The sequence below is a fragment of the Manis pentadactyla genome, chromosome 6, assembly GCF_030020395.1.
Source record: "Manis pentadactyla isolate mManPen7 chromosome 6, mManPen7.hap1, whole genome shotgun sequence".
In the NCBI taxonomy this organism is placed as follows: Eukaryota; Metazoa; Chordata; class Mammalia; order Pholidota; family Manidae; genus Manis; species Manis pentadactyla.
Genome location: NC_080024.1, coordinates 66,484,452 through 66,505,683, shown reverse-complemented (window position 1 = coordinate 66,505,683; position 21,232 = coordinate 66,484,452). Strand labels below are relative to the sequence as shown.

The 21,232-nt window shown below is 38.7% G+C and overlaps 1 protein-coding gene across 1 annotated transcript in view; it reads left to right on the top strand.

Annotated features, from left to right (window-relative positions):
- The window catches only part of UBR3 (ubiquitin protein ligase E3 component n-recognin 3), a 296,154-nt gene that overhangs the window by 56,241 nt on the left and 218,681 nt on the right, over nt 1-21,232 (top strand). The window contains exons 4-5 of the mRNA XM_057503934.1: nt 7,649-7,792; nt 8,347-8,396. Of these exons, the coding sequence (XP_057359917.1) occupies nt 7,649-7,792; nt 8,347-8,396 (194 nt within the window). The remainder of the gene's footprint in view (nt 1-7,648; nt 7,793-8,346; nt 8,397-21,232) is intronic.

Genomic DNA, 21,232 nt, shown 5'->3' with positions numbered 1-21,232 from the left:
CCTTCAGTCCCCCTCAGACTCGGTCCCGAGGGCCTCCCAAAATTATCGCCCCCCCTCCGGAAGGTAGCAGGATCTGAAGGCATCATGCGCATTCACGTCCCTTTCTCCTTAGGAGATTTAGCCCAACTTGAGAAACGCCTAGGTTCCTTTTCCACTGATCCCACGACATATATCAGGGAGTTTCAATGGACCCTCCAGTCATACAGCGTCACACATCATGACATTTTCATGCTCCTGGCCAATACCCTCCTTCCTGAAGAGCGTAGACGAGTTTGGAACTTCGCCCAAACGCACGCTACCGAAACCCACAGGACTGACCCCACCTATCCCCCTGGCCCCACCACTGTCCCCGAACAAGACCTACACTGGGATTATAACACCGCCGTGGGCCTCCGCGCTCGAGATATCTTCGCCTGCTGCTTAATAGCAGGTCTGAAAGAAGGCAGCTCGTAAAGTAGTCAATTTTCAAAAGCTCCAAGGCATAATTCAAAGGAGGGAGGAAACTCCCTCCGAGTTCTTAGACAGACTCACTCAAGCCCTATTACAATATACCAGCCTAGACCCAGAAACGCCTGATGGAAGACATGTCCTTATGACATACTTCCTAGCACAAAGCTACCCTGACATTAAAGCTAAACTCAAAAAGTTAGAACAGGGCCCCGCTACCCCACAGACTGAGATCCTAACAGTGGCCTTTAAAGTCTTCCATAACCAGGAGGAGGAGAAAGAATGCAGTAAACAAAAGGCTGATCAGGCCAATTTCCAAATGTTGGCCCAGCTGATAAAACCACAACCTGGGCACCCCTCTACAAACAAGCCCCCCCCAGGAGCTTGTTTCAAGTGCGGAAAAGAAGGACATTGGTCAAGGGCGTGCCCCTCCCCCAGATCTCCTACTACCCCATGCCCCAGATGCCACAAAAAGGGCCACTGGGGGTCTGATTGCCCAACCACCCGAAGGGGAGGCTGGACGAACAACCCCCATCCTAAGCCGGCTGTAGTGGGGCTGGCAGAAGAAGATTGACGGGGCCCGGGGGCTTCTCGCCCGACCATTTCCATCACCAAACAGGAGCCCAGGGTTACTTTAATAGTAGACGGTCGCCCCATCTCCTTCCTCCTAGATACAGGAGCCACCTTCTCAGTCTTGCGAGAATACCGGGGCCCTACCACGCCTGACATTACTCCTATAGTCGGGGTAGGAGGTAAACAGATTTTCCCATTAAAAACCCCCCCGTTTTATGCACAATCCAAGACAATCCCATACCTTTCTCCCACTCCTTCCTGGTTATGCCCCAGTGTCCCATCCCTTTACTAGGATGGGACATCCTCTCCTCCATGTTTCCATAACTATATCCACTCCCACAGCCCCCAGTACTCCCTTTCTGATGGCCCTCATAGCCGACGACCCCCCTCTACCCAATGAAAGCTCCAGTTCCACCCTCATACACCCTGTAAATCCCAAAGTTTGGGACATTACAAGCCCCTCCGTGGCTCTATGTCCTCCTGCCTCTATCAAATTACGTGACCCCTCTCAGTATATCTGTCAGGCCCAATACCCCCTAACCACTTCAGCCCTCATAGGCCTCCAACCCATCATTCAAGATCTTTTAAACAAAATTACCTCAGACCCACTCACTCCCTGTTTAATACCCCCATATTAGCTGTTAAAAAAATCAACGGATCTTTCCGCCTTGTCCAAGACCTTCGCCTTGTCAACATGGCCATCGTCCCTATCCATCCCTTAGTTCCAAATCCATACACCCTTTTATTGCAGATCCCTGCCTCGGCCTCCCACTTCTCAGTCCTAGATCTCAAGGACGCATTTTTTTTCCTATCCCACTGGACCCCTCCTCCCAAGAGTTTTTACAGAAAACGGCTCCTCTCTGACCTGCCTGTTCCCAAAACCAAGACAGAAATCCTTTCTAGGCCTGGCTGGGTATTTTAGAGCATGGATCCCTAACTTCTCCCTGTTGGCAAGACCCCTATATGACCTCAGCAAGGGCCCCCCTGAAGAACCATTATTCTCCTCACCCTGACACTCCTTCATTAAGCTCCGTCGAGCCCTTGTGGAAGCCCCAGCTCTCCATCTTCCTGATTTGTCGAAGCCCTTCTCATTATACATTCATGAGAGGTCCAGTCAAGCTCTAGGAGTCCTAGGCCAACATTATGGCCCATCCTTTGCCCCAGTAGCTTATCTTTCCAAGCAATTAGACCCCACAGTTCGGGGATGGGCCCCCTGCCTACGGGCATTAGCCGCTGGACAGCTCTTACAGAAGGAAGCTTATAAACTGACATTCGGGGCACCCCTTACCATTCTGTCCCCACATCACCTAAAGGATCTCTTAACCTACAAAAGTTTACAGACTCTCCCTCCCTCCAGACTCCTGACCTTACTGTCCTCTTTCCTCCAAAATCCCGTTCACCCCCTTTGCCATCCATACCTGAATCATGACTTTTTCCTCCTTTACTGCTCCCTTGCTCTCTCTCACTTTTTTTCCTCATTCCTATTGTCTTCCCCGCCACCCCAGCCTCCTTTGTATGGCGATTCAAAGTCAGACAGACTTACACACAGCATCAAACAAAAATTATTGCCCTCATTGCTACATCAGACTACCCTCTGAAAGGCTGCTCCGAGCCTTTATACCTCCACTTTCCTCCCTCCACCGAAGTGTTCACTAGCAGCTACCTTTATTCTCCCTACCTCTGCTTCCTCTATGACCAAAAACAAGCCTATTGCAGGCGATGGCCAGACACCTACGGGGGATGTCCCTACTGTTCTTGTGCCATTATTACTCCTCCAACCGTTTCATAAAATATCTCAACAGCTCATTCTCCTTATCAATCCCAGATCCCTGGGACTCTTGATGGGCCGCCGGAGTACTACGGGGGGTCCTCGACCCCCCACTGTACCCTTCATATCTCTCGAGAGTATGTTCCCTCTAATTCCCATATCTCTCAAGTTGCATCAGATATTGGACATTCTGAAAAAGTCATTATCCAAACTCTTGATGGCGCCTCTTCATCTTCTTATCCCCTCCCCTCTTCCCATTCTTCCTACTCTTGGTTACAGCTTATTCAGGACACCACCATCTTTCTCAACCACACCCTTAACACCGCCAATTGTTTCTTGTGTGCATCACTACAGCGCCCACTGCTAACTGCCGTGCCCCTTAACATTTCCAATTACTCCTTTCACACAGAAGGACAACCCTTCCGTCCCCTGGCAGACATACCCCTATGGGAACCAGAATACGCAAACAATCTCACCATCCGTCATTGTATAGGCCCAACTCCACTCCCCTCCAGCGCACTTCACTGCTTCTCTATCTGCACCCCTACCTCCGGCTCTAAGACTTTTATGCAACCGGGACACTTCTTTTGGTGTAATGGCAGTCTTTTCAACTCACTGCCTCCCAACTCCAGCACACCCTGCATTCTCATCACCCTAATCCCACAGCTTACACTTTACAGCATGGCAGAATTCCTTGAGCTCCAACCTCCTTTGCCTTTGCGCACAAGAAGGGCTGCTTTCCTTCCCATTATGGTCGGTATTTCCCTAGCCACCTCAGCCATTGGGGCAGGATTTTCAGGTGGAGCCTTGGGTCACTCTCTATGGGCAATTAGAGATCTCAACGCCAAAGTTGAGGGAGCCCTGACATCCACTGCCGATTCCCTGGCCTCTCTCCAAAGACAGGTCACTTCGCTAGCTAAGGTCATCCTTCAAAACCGGCGGGCCTTAGATCTGCTTACAGCTGAAAAGGGCGGCACCTGCATCTTTCTTCGGGAAGAGTGCTGCTATTACATCAACGAATTCAGCATTGTCGAAACTGACATTACCAAACTCACTGACCTTGCCTCCAGCCTCCACTCTGCTTCCAATTCCAACCCATTCTCTTCAATACTAACAAACCCCTTCCTTACCTGGCTTTGGCCCATTGCAGGCCCTATAATAATCATTCTCCTTGCCTGTCTCTTCTTGCCTTGTATAATAAAGTTTATCAAATCCCAAGTTGGTAAAATCTCTAATCAAACTTTCAACCAGCTTTTACTCAGGAACTACCAGCTTTTAGCCACAGAAGATCCCTCACCCTCACGTGACCTCCTCACCACACGCTGAGATGGACCCCTCTCTCCGCTGGAAACTGTTCCTGGAAACAATGGCCGCAGACACCTGGCTTCTGGCACCCGTATCCTCTTGGCACCATTAGAATCAACAAGTCCTCGACCTATGGTTACAGGGAACCTTCATTGATTTCCAACCTGAAGAAGTCCACATCTACTTGTCCTTACTGTGGGGAGTCCTATCAACCCTTTCCTCCCAGTCCTCAAGCCCTCACTCCCTTCTCTGCCCCTGTTCAGCAGGAAGCAGTCAGAGAGAAAGCAATGTCCACAACCCCATAGAGGAGAAAGGGGGGAATGAAGGTCCTCCCCCCATAAGATGGCGAACTTTCTGCTTCTCTTCTGGGTCCTCGGTTCCCGCTGGCGCCACCTGAAGCCCAATCACCCCTCGCCCCCCTCCCAATCCCAGCACCTAGCCAACAGCTACCAGCCCCGTAGAAATGACACCTCAACCAGCTCATGCCCCTTCCTATATAACCCAGCACCTTTCCCTAATAAAGCGGAATTCTCCGGTGAATTGCTGCTGTGTGTCGCTCCTTCCTTTCAGTATTGTCTTCCTTGGGTCCCTTGTGTTGGGAGATCTGTGCCACCTCCATTGCCTGAGAGACGATCTCCTTCCCCATATTGGGGAAATTTTCATCAATTACCTCCTTAAAGACACTTTCTATTCCTTTTTCTCTCTCTTCTTCTGGTACCCCTATAATGTGAATATTGTTCTGTTGGATTGGTCGCACATTTCTCTCAATATTCTTTTAGTCCTAGAGATTCTTTTTCCTCTCTGTGCCTCAGCTTCTTTGTATTCCTCTTCTTTAATTTGATTTCATTTATTGTCTCCTCCATTGTATCTAATCTGCTTGTAAAATCCTCCATTGTATTCCTTAACAATTGGATCTCCATCCTAAATTCATTCCTGAGTTCTTGAATATTTTTCTGTACCTCTGTGAGCATGTTTATGATTTTTATTTTGAAATCTCTTTCAGGAAGATTGATTAGTTCAGTCTCACTTGACCCTTTTTCTGATGTTTGTGGGATTTTGGTTTGTACCAGGGTCCTTTGACGTTTCCTATTTGTATGTGTTGCCCTCTAGTGCCCAGAAGCTCTAGTCTCTAGAGCTGCTCAGCCCCTGGATCGATGGTGGGGGTCGTAGGGGAGCAGTGCTGGTGCTGGGAGGAAGAAAGAGCTGTTTCCTGCTTCCTGGCTGCTATGCCTGTCTCCACTGCCAGAACCAGTGTGCCTAACACACAGGTGTAAGCCTTTCTGCTTTGCCTTTCTAGCTGCTGTATGTGGGGCTTCCCTCTGGCTGGTCTGACACCAGGGCAGGTGTTGCCAGTTTGTGAGCCGGGTGTGGGTTGGCGGGGAGGAAAGCACGGCAGGCTGCATATCATGGTTGGGGGCCTTGGAGCTGAGTAGCCAGCCAGGGGGATGGAGTGCCTGAAGATCCGGAAAGTTCCCAATCTGCTGGGCAGAGTGTGCCCAGACAATTTTGTCTACTTGTCCTTTCTCCTGATCAGTAAGCTCTGTGCAATCCTTGCCCCTTAGCAGCCCTCTCGCTGCTAGGAAGTCTCTCAGACCGCCCGCCCAGAGCAGCTAGATATGGATCCCTGTTTTCCACAAGCAGCTGGAATCTCAGTCTCTGTAGGTATTCCACCTGTAGTAGCTTTCCAGCCCCGCTAATCACCAGAGCACCATGCAATGTAGGTTTGTGCTCCCACAGTAGATCTCCAGGGCTGGGTGTTCAGCAATCGCAGGCCAGCACTCCCTCCCCGCTCCGTTTCTCTTTCTTCTGCTGGTGAGCTGGGGTTCGGGAAGGACTTGGGCCCTGCCGGGTCACAGCTTTGGTACATTACCCTGTTCCATGAGGTCTGTTCTTTTCTCCACGTGTATGTAATCTGGTGCAGCCTTCTTTCCTGTAGCTCTTTCAGGATTAATTGTATTATATTTTCTTATTTTGTGGTTTTAGGAAGGAAGTGTCTGTCTCACCTCTCACGTAGCCATCTGTAATCCTCTCAACAGTTACCCATATTATTAAATCGTCACCCCCACTAGTGCTGTTACTATCTGTCAATAGGAAGATGTTACAGAATCATTGGCTATATTTCCATGGTGTACTACTACCATCCTTGTGACCATCTTATAGTATAATTGAGAATTTTTGTGTCCTTTTATCCTCTTCACCCTCCCCACTTACCTCCTCCAGCCCCTCCCCCATGGTAAGCACTAGTAATTTCTCAGTGTTTATGAGTCTGCTGCTATTTTGTTCATTTTGTTTTGTTTTTAGATTCCATAAATAAGTGAAATCATATGGCATTTGTCTTTCTCCACTTGGCTTATTTCACTGAGCATAGTACCCCAAGGTCCATCCATGTTGTTGCAAATGGCGAGATTTCTTTCCTTTTTTATGGCTGAATAATATTCCATTGTATATATGTTTTACATCTTTATCCATTCACCTGTTGATGGACAGTTTGGTTTCTTCCATATTTTGGCTATTGTAAGTAATGTGGTAATAAACATAGGGGTGCATATATCTTTTCAAATCAGGAATTTTGTTTTCTTTGGGGAAATTTCTACAAGTGGAATTACTGGATTGTCTGATATTTTATTTTCTTGGGGAACCTCCATACTGTTTTTGATAGTGGCTTCCCAATTTACATTCCCACTATGAGTGTAAGAGGGTTCCCATTTCTCTATATCCTCACCAACACTTGTTATTTCTGTCTTTTGGATAGTGGCCATTCTAACTGGTGTGATGTGGTATCTCTTTGTTGTTTTGATTGACATTTCCCTGATGATTAATAATGTGGAGTATCTTTCATGTTCCTGTTGGCCATTTCTTCTTTGGGGAAATGTGTGTTCAGGTCCTCCACCCATTTTTTAATTGGGTTACTTGTGTTTTTTGTGTTCAGGTGTATGAGTTCTTTATATATTTTGGATGTTGACACCTTATCGGCTGAATATATTATCACATACTGTAAGATGACTTTTTGTTCGGCTGATGGTGTCCTTTGCTGTACAGAAGCTTTTTGGTTGAACATAGTTCCAATTATTCATTTCTGCTTCTATTTTTCTTGCCTGTGGACATGGCATTCAGGAAAAAATTGCTCATGCTCATGTTGAGATTTTTTGCCTGCATTTTCTTCGTGAGTTTTATGGTTTCATGTCTTACAATTAGGTCTAATCCATTTCAAGTTTACTTTTATGTATGGAGTTAGATAGTAATACAGTTTCATCACTTGCATATAGCTGTCCAGTTTTAAGAACACCAGTTATTGTCTTTTCCCTATTGTATATTCATGGCTCCCTTATTATATGTTTATTGACCCATATATGCTTGGATTTATATCTGGGCTCTCTAATCTATTCCATTGACCTATTTGTATTATTCATACCAGGTTTCCTCCTACTAGAATATGTCTGATATATATATATCATATATATGCAATATATAATATGTATATTAGTTACTGAGATGTCTCTACTTATATTTTGAATAGGATGTTTTTTCTGATTTTAAATTTGTTTTAAAAATAAGGTCTTGGAGAAAATGCCTGTGCAAAGAAAAGCCACGAAAAGTACCTTGTAGCTTTGAAGAGCTCTGGACTTACATATCCTGAGGATAAACTTGTATATGGTATACAGGAGCCATCTGCTGGCACTAGCACTCTGGCAGTTCAAGGTTTGTCTAACACTTAATTTGAACAGTGGTAACTTTTCTGTATTAAAACAAAAATCCCTCAAACTTTACTCATTACTGAAGAAATTTAAATAATGTGTCATTGTAAGAAAAGTAGTAAAAGTAATAAAAATTTAGAAGCAAGCAAGAATAGATTGACCAAATGAGATGTAACTTAAGTTTTGTTAGTTTATTAAGATTGTGGTTCTAACTCATGAAAAATGTAGTAGTTACTATTTAAGAGTAGCCTCAAACTTCAGTATGTGAATATTTTATAAACCATGGTTCAAAACTATAACGAAAGAGATCCTTCTGAAGCATCATTTGTGGTTATCAAATCTGGGCTTTCACTGGAGATTTTCTTTTGAAGTATAAACCTATTAGGCCGAAATTTTTTAAGATAAATATTAAACTCTGCCAACATAACTCTTAGAATGAGATGTCTTAACATAACAAAACTAAATTTTTTGATATCGTTATGTCTCAAAATAATTTTAAAGTAAAGTAATATATAACAACACAAAGGGCAACCTTTTCTTTTTTTTTTCATTCCAAAGGTTTTGCAGGTGCACCAGGAACATTGGGACAACTAGATTCTTCAGATGAGGTGAGATATAAAATTGAAAACTTTTTAAAAATAGAATTTTAAAAGCTTTAGAACTATACAGATTTTTGGATTTTATCTAGTTTAAATTCATCTTTTTGTAGACAAGGACACTAATGCCCAGAGTGGAATAACTTAGCCAAGATCACACAGTTACTTAGTGACAGAACAAGGACTACAACTAGATTTTTACTTCCTGTTTATAATTCATTTCTCTTTTCACAGTTTAGATATGGAAGATGGAAAGTGATAGAGATTTCTTCTAGGAAGATATCTCTAAATTTATCTGAATGTTATTACATATAATGAAATAGTTTTAAGACCTTTAACTAAGTCTAGAATAATTTATTAGGAGAATATGAAATGTAACTGCTTTTCTAAACTCATAATCAAGTTATATGTGGTGTGTCAAAGATTATTTAAAAGAGCAGAGTACTGGAAAATAGACTGTCGGTTTGAAATATTTCAGTTTTTATAGAGGTTAGCAATCATATGTATTTCTAATAAACCTGTATATTTTATTAGTATGCAATTTATAATGGAAAACTGCTTCTTTTACAAATACTGTTTATACCTTGCTTTAAAAAGTTAAATTTCATGTTCTTATTGAATTACACATTTAATGATTGAGATTTTTAAACTAAATTGTGTCACATTGAAACATACATTTTTTTACTTTAAGATCCCATCCTTATTTGATAATACATGAACTAAGCCAAATACCCTCTCTTTGAAGGGATGATTTCTGTTATGGAAGGCTTGTAATTGGTTTAATGCCTTATAATCAGAACTTTGTAGTAGTATTTTTTCCCTCTAAAAAGGCTCCCACAAAATACAGCATTTTGTTGAGTTTCATTTTGGACAATTAAAGAGTTTTCAACAAATTGGAGAGGCAGTTGAGTATACTGCTTATGAGTTTGACTGTGCGATTAGAGTGCCCTGGATTTGGACTGGGTCCTGTACCAATTAGAAGTGTGACTTTGGGCAAGTGTCTTAACTTCTCCATGCCTAAATTTCTTCATCTGTAAAATGGACATGATAATAGTATTATGTGGGGTTATTATGAGGGTTGAATTAATTAATATCCATAAGCACTTAAAGCAGTAGTGCCTGATACATTGTAAACACTATATGTATGTTTCTTAAATAAAGAAGTTAAAATGAAATCATTAACAAAATTAATGTAAATCATTAGCTGAAATTTTTGCTTTTTTTTTTTTAAACTTTAAAGAGTTACTTCTAAGAACAAGGTTACCATAATGATAAATTGGGAAAACTTGCTGGTACTTAAAACAGAATTTCAAAAACATATAAACATTGCTTATAATTTCAACTAAAACAGTAATAGTTCCATTCTGAGGCTAGAAAAGGGGAGTGATGGAGGCAATGATGCTAATTTTTTTGTATGTCAGGGAGGGAAGATTATAATAGATGTGGTCTTAAACTGTTCATTTTGCTTTCTTTAAGGCATTTAGTAGGGAGGCAGAAGGACCTCGCAAAAGGCGACATCAGGGAGTACTAGGAGTTGAATACGAGTGGTTGCATGGGTACTTCCTTGGCTAAAGCTAGCCAGACAGGAAAGGAGCCTTGTATCTATTGTCAGTAGAAACTTTAGAAAATGATTACATAATGAAATGGCTTAGTGATATTGCAGAACACTTTATTAAAATAACCTAAACATCTTGATGTGATCTAGAAAAATAAATATCTGTAGTTATGTTTGTTTATACAGTAGGTTAAAACCTTCATACTATTTTAGCATACCTAGCATTATGCATCCAACAGCCTTGCTAACAATTCTACTTTATTTTCATGAATTGAATTTGATTTCTGGGCATGTGGAAAGCTGATCTTCAATATAGATGCTTTCTCCTCTGTCTGGGAAAGAAGTAACACTCATTTTTATTTTAGGCTAAACTCTCCAGCTTAGCTTTTAAATTGCCAGTGGAGACTTAATTGTTAATAATGGCATTGCAACACACTGTATTTTATGGTAGCCTGCTAGAAAGAGATCCTTTTGTGTGTGGCAGGGAGAGGATGCTTTGAGTTCCTTCTAGAAGTAATTTCTAGAGGTATATTAGAGGATTTGAAATTTGTTCGTTCTTTGTTACCATTGCTTCTAGTATGTCCTTCCTAGGTCCTCCCTTCTGTTCTTTCTGTTCATTCATTTTGGGTTTTTTGTTTCAGAAATTGTGTATGTAATATGTTTTATATAGTAATTTGTTCCTTAATTATGATTATGTCTTAGTGTGAATATCATAGTAAATACTCTTGATGGTGACATCAAGATACTTGATTTCAGCACCTATCCTTATACTACTTTTATGATAGTAGCTGAGACTTTTATAGCATTGATGTATACTTAACTCCCCCATTTAAAAGTAGTTTAGACTCTGATCTTTAAGTAATATTTTATAATTAAACTTTTAGTCTATTTAAAAGTACTTTTTCTAGTTTATATATTTATCATGTTTTCTAGTTGGGATAAAATGAGATCATTTAGGCATTTGGAAGCTTAAGAATTTGAAGTAGAGCTGTTTAGCTAGAAGTGGATTGAAGGGTTATCTACCTGAGGTTTTCTTTAAGAGAAACTTGAGCTTTTAGAGTTAAGCAAACTTGAGTTTGAATCTTGTCTCATAATATCACTATGCTTTTTGCCAGCTTAATTAATTTCTGAACATCAATTTCCTCATGAGAAAATGGTGGTAACTCTTAGGATTAACTGGGATAACATCTGTAAAGTACCAGTCAAACCAGGCAGGATTATGCTCATGATTAATGTTTTCTATCCTAGTACTTAAGTGCAGAAGGGATTCAAATATTTGAAGTTTAGAGCTGTTGCGGGTCATATTATAGACATTTCTGCTCATCTTTTCAGAGGAAATAGTTTACTAACACATGTTTTAAAAGCCGAATAGTTTATTTTTAAAAATAAAGATTACCTAAGTATTATATGATCACAAGTACAAAACATGAGTACAAAATGACATGTAGTTGTTTTGCCAGACAGTTCAGGTAAGAGTCCCCTCTCTACCTTCCCTAATACCAGCACATCCTAAGGATAACTACAGTTAATAGCTTGGATGTCCTTAATTGAACCTTTTCTGTGTAGTTAAATAACTGTATTTATAGAATGTATAGTGTGTGTGTGTGTGTAAATAAAAAATGTTATGTTACTTTGTGGCTTTTTATTTACTCCATAATATACAAATCCATCTTTGTCATACTCACTTCTTCCCATCTGTTCTGTAGTATTCTGAAATATGAATACTACAGTTTACCCAATCTTTTCCTTAATTTCTAGTTTTTTATTACAAGATAGAAGATACAATGCTTACATTTCTTTTTATGCAGATGTGCAAATAGTATTCTAAGTTGTAGAATTGCTAGGTCACGGTATGCATATCTTAAATTTTAATAGATTTCTTTCTGAGTACAAAATCATACACATATTTAAAGTGGAAAGTATGGGGAAGCATAAAGGTAAGACCATTACTGAGGGTCAGTCATAGTTTTTGTGATGAAGTCAGGAAATTTTCTATTTTAAGATTGTGATCATAATTTTTTTACACAAAACATATTAATTTATGTTTTATATATGTATTGCAAAGCCTTTGCTTTTTGGTTATGAATATATTTTCAAATCTTGAATTGGAAATAGAAAAGTCATATAATAAACCCAAAACAAAATAAGAATTAGGAGGAGGCAGTTTGAAGGTGATAAAAATAACAAATGCTAGCAGAGCCAAAAGAGAAGTTAAAATTCATCTTGCATAACTTTCGTATAGGTGAGGAAGCTGAATTCTACAGAATTAACTAATTCACTCAGGCAAGTGAATTTTTTCTACTAGTTAGTGTTAGAGTGTGAAATGAACACTAGATCTGCTATCTGTATCTGTTGGTCTAGATTAGATTCTCTCTGCAATGTGGATAAATCACTGTTCTACTACTGCTATGCAGCCAATTTGTCCTAAAGTTTGTGGCTTAAAGTTACCTTTTTTTCCCCTCACAATTTTATGATTTAGGAATTCAGGGAGAGCAGCTGGGCAGTTGTGCTTCGGTTACCGTATGTGATTCCAGTTAGTTGTTGGCTGCAGCTGCAGTCATCTGAAGGCTCAACTGGGATGAGGATTTAAGGTGGTTCTCTGACAGGGCTGGCAGTTAATGCTGATTGTCCAGAAGGAACTCAGCTGGCTGTTGGCCAAACTGCCTGCATGTGGTTTCTTCAACCCCGTGGCCTCAGGATGGGAAAATATAAAGAAAAGACCATTACTGAAGGTCAATCATAGTTTTAGTGTATACAGTCAGGTAATTTTCTATTTTAAGATTGTGATCATAATTTTTTTTACACAAAAACATATTTACTTATGTTTTATATATATATGGCAAAGTCTTTACTTTTTGGTTCTGAACATATTTTCAAAATTCTTACATATTTTTAACTTCTTTTATAGTTACTGGCTTTTATCAGAATGAGCAGCCGGAGAGCAAGCTGTGAGAGCCTTTTCTGAAATAGCCTTGGGAGTTACAGTGGCGTTTCCACTGCATACTATCAGTTGTGAATTGCTAAGGTGGCCCAAATTCAATAGGAGGGGATGCAGATCCCACCTCTTGATAGGAGGGTTCTCAAAGAATTTGATCTTTACCTTTGTAAAGCCAAAGGGAGTATACTAAAATTTTAGTAGCATTCATTGCCGCCGAGGGAAAGAAATATACTTATGAATTAAAACATGAAATTGTAAAATTATTATAACTCTTCTGCTAGTCTCTTCTTGGGGTCTTCTGTTCTACTTTATTCTACTTTTACTTAATGGGAAACATTATTTTACTAGGATCAGTGACATATATGGAAAGAAAATGCCATTTGGGGCTAAGCATCATAAAGAAGAAGCAAGTTACTTGAGTTTTAGTGTGATTTATTTACAGGGAAAATAGAAGAATTTCCATCTACTCACATAAAAACTAGTAACATTAATACTTTAAATTTGTATTGTACTTCTTTTCAAAGTATTTTTTATATATATATTACTTAAAATGATTAAAAATGTAAGCAGTAATTTAATAAAGGGTGGAATATATAATAAAGGAGAAAGCTGATGAAGGGGTAGGTTAGATGGAAAGGGTGTGATAGAAGGAGAGTAACCAGATACAAATATTCTTAAATACATACCTGTTTTATGCCATTTAAAAATTTCATTAAGGCTTTTAAAGCTATATTGCATACTAACAAACTGGATAACCTAGAAGAAATGGACAACTTTCTAGAAAAATACAACCTTCCAAGGCTGACCAAGGAAGAAACAGAAAATCTAAACAGACCAATTACCAGCAACAAAATTGAATTGGTAATCAAAAAATTACCTAAGAACAAAACCCCAGACCAGATGGATTCACTGCTGAATTTTATCAGACATTTAGAGAAGACATAATACCCATTCTCCTTAAAGTTTTCCAAAAAATAGAAGAGAAGGTAATACTTCCAAACTCAATCTATGAAGCCAGCATCACTCTAATACCAGAATCAGGCAAAGACACCACAAAAAAAGAAAATTACAGACCAATATCCCTGATGAATATAGATGTAAAAATACTCAACAAATTATTAGCAAACCGAATCCAAAAATACATCAAGAGGATCGTACATCATGATCAAGTGGGATTCATCTCAGGGATGCAAAGATGGTAAAATATTTGAAAATCCATCAACATCATCCACCACATCAACAAAAAGAAGGACAAAAACCACATGATCATCTCCATTCATGCTGAAAAAGCATTTGACAGCTTTCAATGTCTATTCATGATAAAAGCTCTCAACAAAATGGGTGTAGAGGGCAAGTACCTCAACATAATAAGGGCCATATATGACAACCCACAGCCAACATTATACTTAACAGTGGGAAGCTGAAAGCTTTTCACCTAAGATCGGGAACAAGGCAGGATGCCCACTCTCCCTGCTTTTATTCAGCATAGTTCTGGGGGCCCTAGCCACGGCAATCAGACAACACAAAGAAGTAAAAGGCATCCAGATTGGAATGGAAGAATTCAAACTGTCACTATTTGCAGATGACATGATATTGTACATAAAAAACCTTAAAGAATCCACTCTAAAACTACTGCAACTAATATCTGAATTCAACAAAGTTGCAGGATACAAAATTAATACACAGAAATCTGTGGCATTCCTATACGTTAACCATGAACTAGCAGAAAGAAATCAGGAAAATAATTCCATTCACAATTGCATCAAAAAGAATAAAATACCTAGGAATAAACCTAAGGAAGTGAAACACCTATACCCTGAAAACTACAAGACACTCTTAAGAGAAATTAAAGAGGACACTAACAAATGGAAATTCATCCCATGCTCTTGGTAGGAAGAATTAATATTGTCAAAATGGCAATCCTACAGATTCAATGCAATCCCTATCAAAATACCAACAGCATTCTTCGACGAACTGGAACAGATAGTTCTAAAATTCACATGGAACTTCAAAAGACCCTGAATAGCCAAAGCAATCCTGAGAAGGAAGAATAAAGCAAGGGGTATCTCACTCCCCAACTTCAAGCTCTACTACAAAGCCACAGTAATCAAGACAATTTGGTACTGGCACAAGAACAGACCCACAGACCAGTGGAACAGAATAGAGAGTCCAGATCTTAACCCAAACATATATGGTCAATTAACATATGATAAAGGAGCCATGGATATACAATGGGGACATGACAGCCTGTTCAACAGCTGTTGTTTGTAAAACTGGACAGCTACATGTAAGAGAATGAAACTGGATCATTGTCTAACCCCATACACAAAAGTAAACTCAAAATGGATCAAAGACCTGAATGTAAGTCATGAAACCATAAAACTCTAAGAAAAAAACACAGGTCACAATCTCTTGCACATAAACATGAGCAACCTCTTCATGAACATATCTCCACGGGCAAGGGTAAGAAAAGCGAAAATGAACAAGTAGGACTATATCAAGCTGAAAAGCTTCTCTACAGCAAAGGACACCATCAATAGAACAAAAAGGCATCCTACAGTATGGGAGAATATATTCATAAATGACATACTGATAAAAGGTTGAATCCAAAATATATAAAGAACTCATGCACCTACAGAAACAAAAAGCAAATAATCCAATTAAAAAATGGGCAGAGGATCTGAACAATTGTCTAAAGAAGAAATTCAGATTGTCAACAGGCACATGAAAAGATGCTCCACATCACTAAGCATACAAATTAAAATCACAATGAAGTATCACCTCACACCAGTTAGGATGGCCAACTTCCAAAAGACAAACAACAACAAATACTGGCGAGGATGTGGAGAAAGGTGTACCCTCCTACACTTCTGGTGGGAATGTAAATTAGTTCAACCACTGTGAACTAATTTACATTCCCAGTATTAAGGTTTCTCAAAAAACTCAAAATAGAAATACCATTTGACCCAGGAATTCCACTCCTAGGAATTTACCCTAAGAATGCAGCAGCCCAGTTTGAAAAAGACAAATGCACCCCTATGTTTATCGCAGCACTATTCACAGTAGCCAAGAAATGGAAGCAACCTAAGTGTCCATCAGTAGATGAATGGAAAAGAAGAACTGGTACATATACACAATGGAATATTATTCAGCCATAAGAAGAAAACAAATCCTACCATTTGCAACAACATGCATGGAGCTGGAGGGTATTATGCTCAGTGAAGTAAGCCAGGCGGAGAAAGACAAGTATCAAATGATTCACTCATCTGTGGAGTATAAGAACAAAGAAAAAACTGAAGGAACGAAACAGCAGCAGACTCACAGATCCCAAGAATGGCCTAACAGTTACCAAAGGGAAAGGGACTGGGGAGGATGGGTGGGAAGGGAGGGATAAGGGGGAAAAAGGAGCATTACGATTAGCATCCACAGTGTAGGGGGAGGGGCCACGGGAAGTGCTGTGCAACACAGAGAAGACAAGTAGTGATTCTGTAGCATTTTACTAAGCTGATGGACAGTGACTGTAAAATGGGGTATTGGGTGGGGCCTTGATAATGGGGGGAGTCTAGTAATCATAATGTTGCTCATGTAATTGTACATTAACGATATCAAAAAAAAAGCTATATTGCATTTTTCTTACAAATGGAGGCATAAATGGTGTGTTTGCTTTTAGTATTTATATATCAGATTTAATGAAGAGCTGGATATGGCTTAAGGATTATAGTTCTACACTCTTAACTCTACAGGCCCATATGACTATTGAGGAAAAACCCTTTTCATGATTTCATTCTTGTAATTTAACAAATAATAATAAAATTAAGACTGGATGAGGACAGCTGTGACATCTCAATTACAATGATAGGGGAATACAGCAATTAAAAAAGTGTTGTAAGTCAGAATTCAGAATTGGAATACCCCAGTGGTAGTCTAACCCCACCAGTTTGTTTTAAAAATGAAGAAACATATTTGAAACTAATAGCAACAAGATTTTATATTTGTAAAGACTTTTACTTGAAGGAGCATGCATATTGCAGTCTATTTAATTCATGCAAGTTGTGTCAGATATTTGTCCCTACTGTTCACAGAGAACATTATGTACTCAGCAGTGCTATTTATAAACATGACATTCTTCATACTCTTCTTATTCTTTTTTTGGGTAGCTCACATGAAATAATAGAAGAACATATTGTTTAATTGTATGGAACCAAAATGAAATTAAAACAAGCATATTTTAACTTTACAAAGTATTTTTAAATTTAATTTTGAATTTATTCGGTTTGTAACCAGGTAATTCAGTTAAAAAGAAAATTATCTCTAGTACTGTATCTTATACATGGGCCTAATTAGTGAGTTTGTCAGAGAAAATAGGATCTTTTAGATCAAGGTACTTTTTAAGGAAAGATTATATTCACTGTGGCCATTACTGTAATGTCCATGTATTTGTGTACAGTGACCAGATAATTATCTCTGTCACTTTAGTGTACTTAGTTGTTAATGCAAATGAAAATATTTTAAGCACTTTCTCCCCTGTGAAACTATAAAAATATGAATGTCCATTGTGGAAAATTGATAAAATAGCTGTACCATCCAGAGATAACCATTGTTTAATTTTTTTTGATTACTTCTAGGGTTTTTTTCTGCACCCTCTTAGATAATTGAGAAACAATCACTTACCAAAAATTAGTCACTGTGTAGATATGCTGTCGATATGCTTACCTTTTATTCAATACAGAATCCAAAACTGTTAAAATGAGTTTGTCAAAACCTGTACAAGATGCAGGATTATTGAAATTGAAAGTCAGAGTTGCTTTTCTTAAATGAATAGGAAAAAAATTAATGTTAATTTTTGTGATATAAGTGTTAATTTTAATTTGTTAGCAGTAAAATTCATTAGTGGTTAAGGGTGAAATGGGGAATCATAGAAACTTTTGGTTGGTAAGGCCTTAGAAGTTTCTAGTATATTTCTTTTCCAGCATGGTAATTGATTGTACAGCATTCCTGACAATTGCTAAGCTTCTCCATAAACACTCCCAATGATAGGAAGCTTACACCTAGTTGATGAGGCAAATTGTTCCTTTGTTTGACAGCTCTACTTATTAGGAAGTTCTTCTTAATACTGTCTTTAGTATTGCAATTTTCACACATTTATTTTCTCCAATAGAAAGATTTTTATTTCTACTTCCGTCAGACACCCTTTCAACATTTATCCTTAGTTATTTAATATTGTCTGATGTACATACCTTTTTCACCTATTCATTCCCTTTTAAAATCTGTGATCTAATTCAGTGCATGGTGATGGGACATCTTTTGGTAAGCATACAGTTCATTAAGGCCCCTGGTTTTTGTAACCTTTTAGCAGCCATGCCAGACTGTTGGATTGAGTCCCAGTGGTCAAAATGAAATGCCTAGGTTTTTGCCTACCAGATTTACAGCTGACAAGTTAGAGCTCCCTCTCTGCTTTGTAGTTGTAGATTTTAAGTAAACAATCTCAGATTACAGTGGTTTACTTAAATCTTTGTTTTGCTTTATTGTTCTAGTCTCTTAAGATATTTGAATTTTATTTTTATAACCTGCTAATGTTAAATATGCCTTTTAGTCATGTGTATTCTGTATTAATATTCCTTGAGTAATGTTATGACCAGATGTGAATTTACCTGACTTCTTTTTTGGAACTCACATTTTTTCATTTGTCTTGTAAATTCATCAAAGAACAAAAAAGAGGGTATTTTAGGTTGAGAAACCATTTGTAAATTTCGCAGACTGGGAGTTTGAGTCTGTTTTTCTTGGGTCTTCTTACTTCAATTTGGATCTATATACGTATTTTGTGTCTGAAGCACATGTAACGATGTTGTCTACTTCTTTGCCCAGTGGCTAGTTAATGTCTGGAAAGTATTTCTGAGGGCTGCACAAGTGCTGTCTGGGCTGAGGTTGACTATCTTGTCCTTTGGGCCATCATTTTTTCCCAGGGTTCTATAGGGGCTTGTCCTGCTTATTAAGGAAGAACTATAACTCCCCATCATTAATTTGGGGTGGGTGGGTTATCGTGGTTATGATAATACAGTTTATTGTTTTCATCTTCCTTAATGTCTGAAATTTCTGCCACTGTGAGTTCTTCTTTGTTAAAAATTATGGTTCTTTCTCAAAATAAATAAAACCTGTAACAGTTAACAAAGTAATCCATTTTCCTGAGCAGATTGTTACAGTTAGGATTGGAAATCTGCACTAGCACTTAAAAAGACATCCATATTAACTTAAAGCTACAATCTATATTCATTGTCAAATAAATGGAAAATAAATAATAACAGAAAGATAATATAATTAACTATTACTCTATCACTTAGAGGTAACTTACTATAACATCTGTATTCTAAACAGATTTTTATATATAGTATATTTTAATGTTTAGTGGTTTCATGTTCTACATGCTGTTCTATAATTTGTTTTGCTCACCCATGATAGTTTTCAACCTCTATAACAAGGAGTATATTTTAACAGATTTTATTTGTGTGTATCTTCAATACATAAATGGTTTTGTACTACATATGCTATTCTACATAACATGCTTTCCTCAGTTTTAATAATAGCTTTTTGAACATCTATTTGGTCACAGTGAGTATAGAGCTTGACCATTGTTTTTCTTCATAGAGTATAGGTATGCTAATCCCCTTCTGCTGGAAACCAAAGATTCTTTTATTTTGCTATTATAAATAACATTGTGATGAATAGTTATATATTTAGTTTCTATTCACTTGTCTGATGATTTCTTTAGGATGAATTCCTATAACCGTAATTTCTGTTCCAGTGATAAATATACTTTAATGACTTTTGACATGTATTGACAAATTGCCATTCAGAAAGATGATACTGTGTACTGTGTACTCTCACCAGCAATGTAAAAGACTACCTATTTTCTCACCAGTTTAGATGGAGGTAATTTCCTTCCTTGTTGGTTTGATATCTACCATGATGTTGAGGCCAACTCACTGGTCTGTGTTTCTAGACTTTTGTCATTGTGCCTATGCTCATGCTGTCTTTTCTTCCCCTCCTTTGCTTAGCTAATTTTACTTGTCCTTTTTAGACTTTCCTTGGGAAACTTATAGAACTCCATTTTGCTATGACCATTGCTTGATTAAGGATACTCTTTTTATAGGGAATTTACATTGGAATTATGAAGTAATCCTAACATAATATGTAACATTTTATTTCCCAAATTTGTCTTTTCTCTCAGGATTGGGAGAACAGTTTCATAAATAGCTATTAGCTAAAATTTCAAACTTTAGAACCCTCTGGTCATATGGCATATGTTCCTATGGCATAATTTTACATTTTACATTCTTTTGTCTGTTTTCTGTCTTTTAAGCCTCCAAATTTCATTCTGGCTGAGTTTCTCCAAGGGCAAGGTGAGGGTGGTAGAGGAGGAGGAGAGTGTAGTTTGGCTGTCAGTAGTGCTACCAGGTTAATGGCCATAGAGGCCTGGCAAAGGAGGATTTACAGGGAGGACATATTGAAGTGCTTAGTAAATGCTGAATGACTGAGCTAAGTGGTATCTCTGGAAAACCCAACTGACCCTGAGGACTGATGCTGGAGTTGGCAGAAACCTGAACTTAAGGCTGTGGTATGTAGGTCACGGAAGCTATACCAGTAGATAGAGTAGCAGAATGAAGCTGAGGCTATTTTTCTGCTTTGGAAATTTGATGGGCTCTAATTGAGAAAGTATCTGGGAATTTGTAACCACAAACAAATTCTACCAACACCATTGATAAAACAGTAACACATGTGTAAAGACACATAATACCGGTTGGTTCATATATGTTTGGAAATTAGGAAAAAGATGTCAGTATAAGAAAGTTTTAGATTCCTATGTTATCTTTCCTAGTTTAGGAGAACTGGGATAATGGAGTAGAATCATACCATTTAGCTGGAGGGGAAAAAACTCTGAACTATGCTGTGAAGGCCTCAGGAACCTTTGTAGAAACATTTTAAGAAAATCAGAAATGAGTACCTGCACCCAAGGCTCCCTCCTTAAGAGGCGTACCCTAGCTTCATACTGGTTTCACTATTGGCAGCCTGCTTTCTGTGCTCCTGTCCCTCTGCATAGTCTTCATCAGCTGTTGTGGTGCAGTGTTAACATCCGCTGAGTCCACCTTAGCTCCAAGATGTTTGCCAGGGCATCCAAGTGATCCCCCCACGTACCTATGATTGACTTTGTTACTTCTGGTTACAAACTTGTGAGTGATTTGCCCCTCACCATTTTCCCCCATAAGCCTTCTTGTTTTTAATGTGTGGTTTTTATGGGAATAAATATATAACGTATGATCAGAAATGGCTTTATTTCCTTCTTGGGTTTTTTTCCCAAGT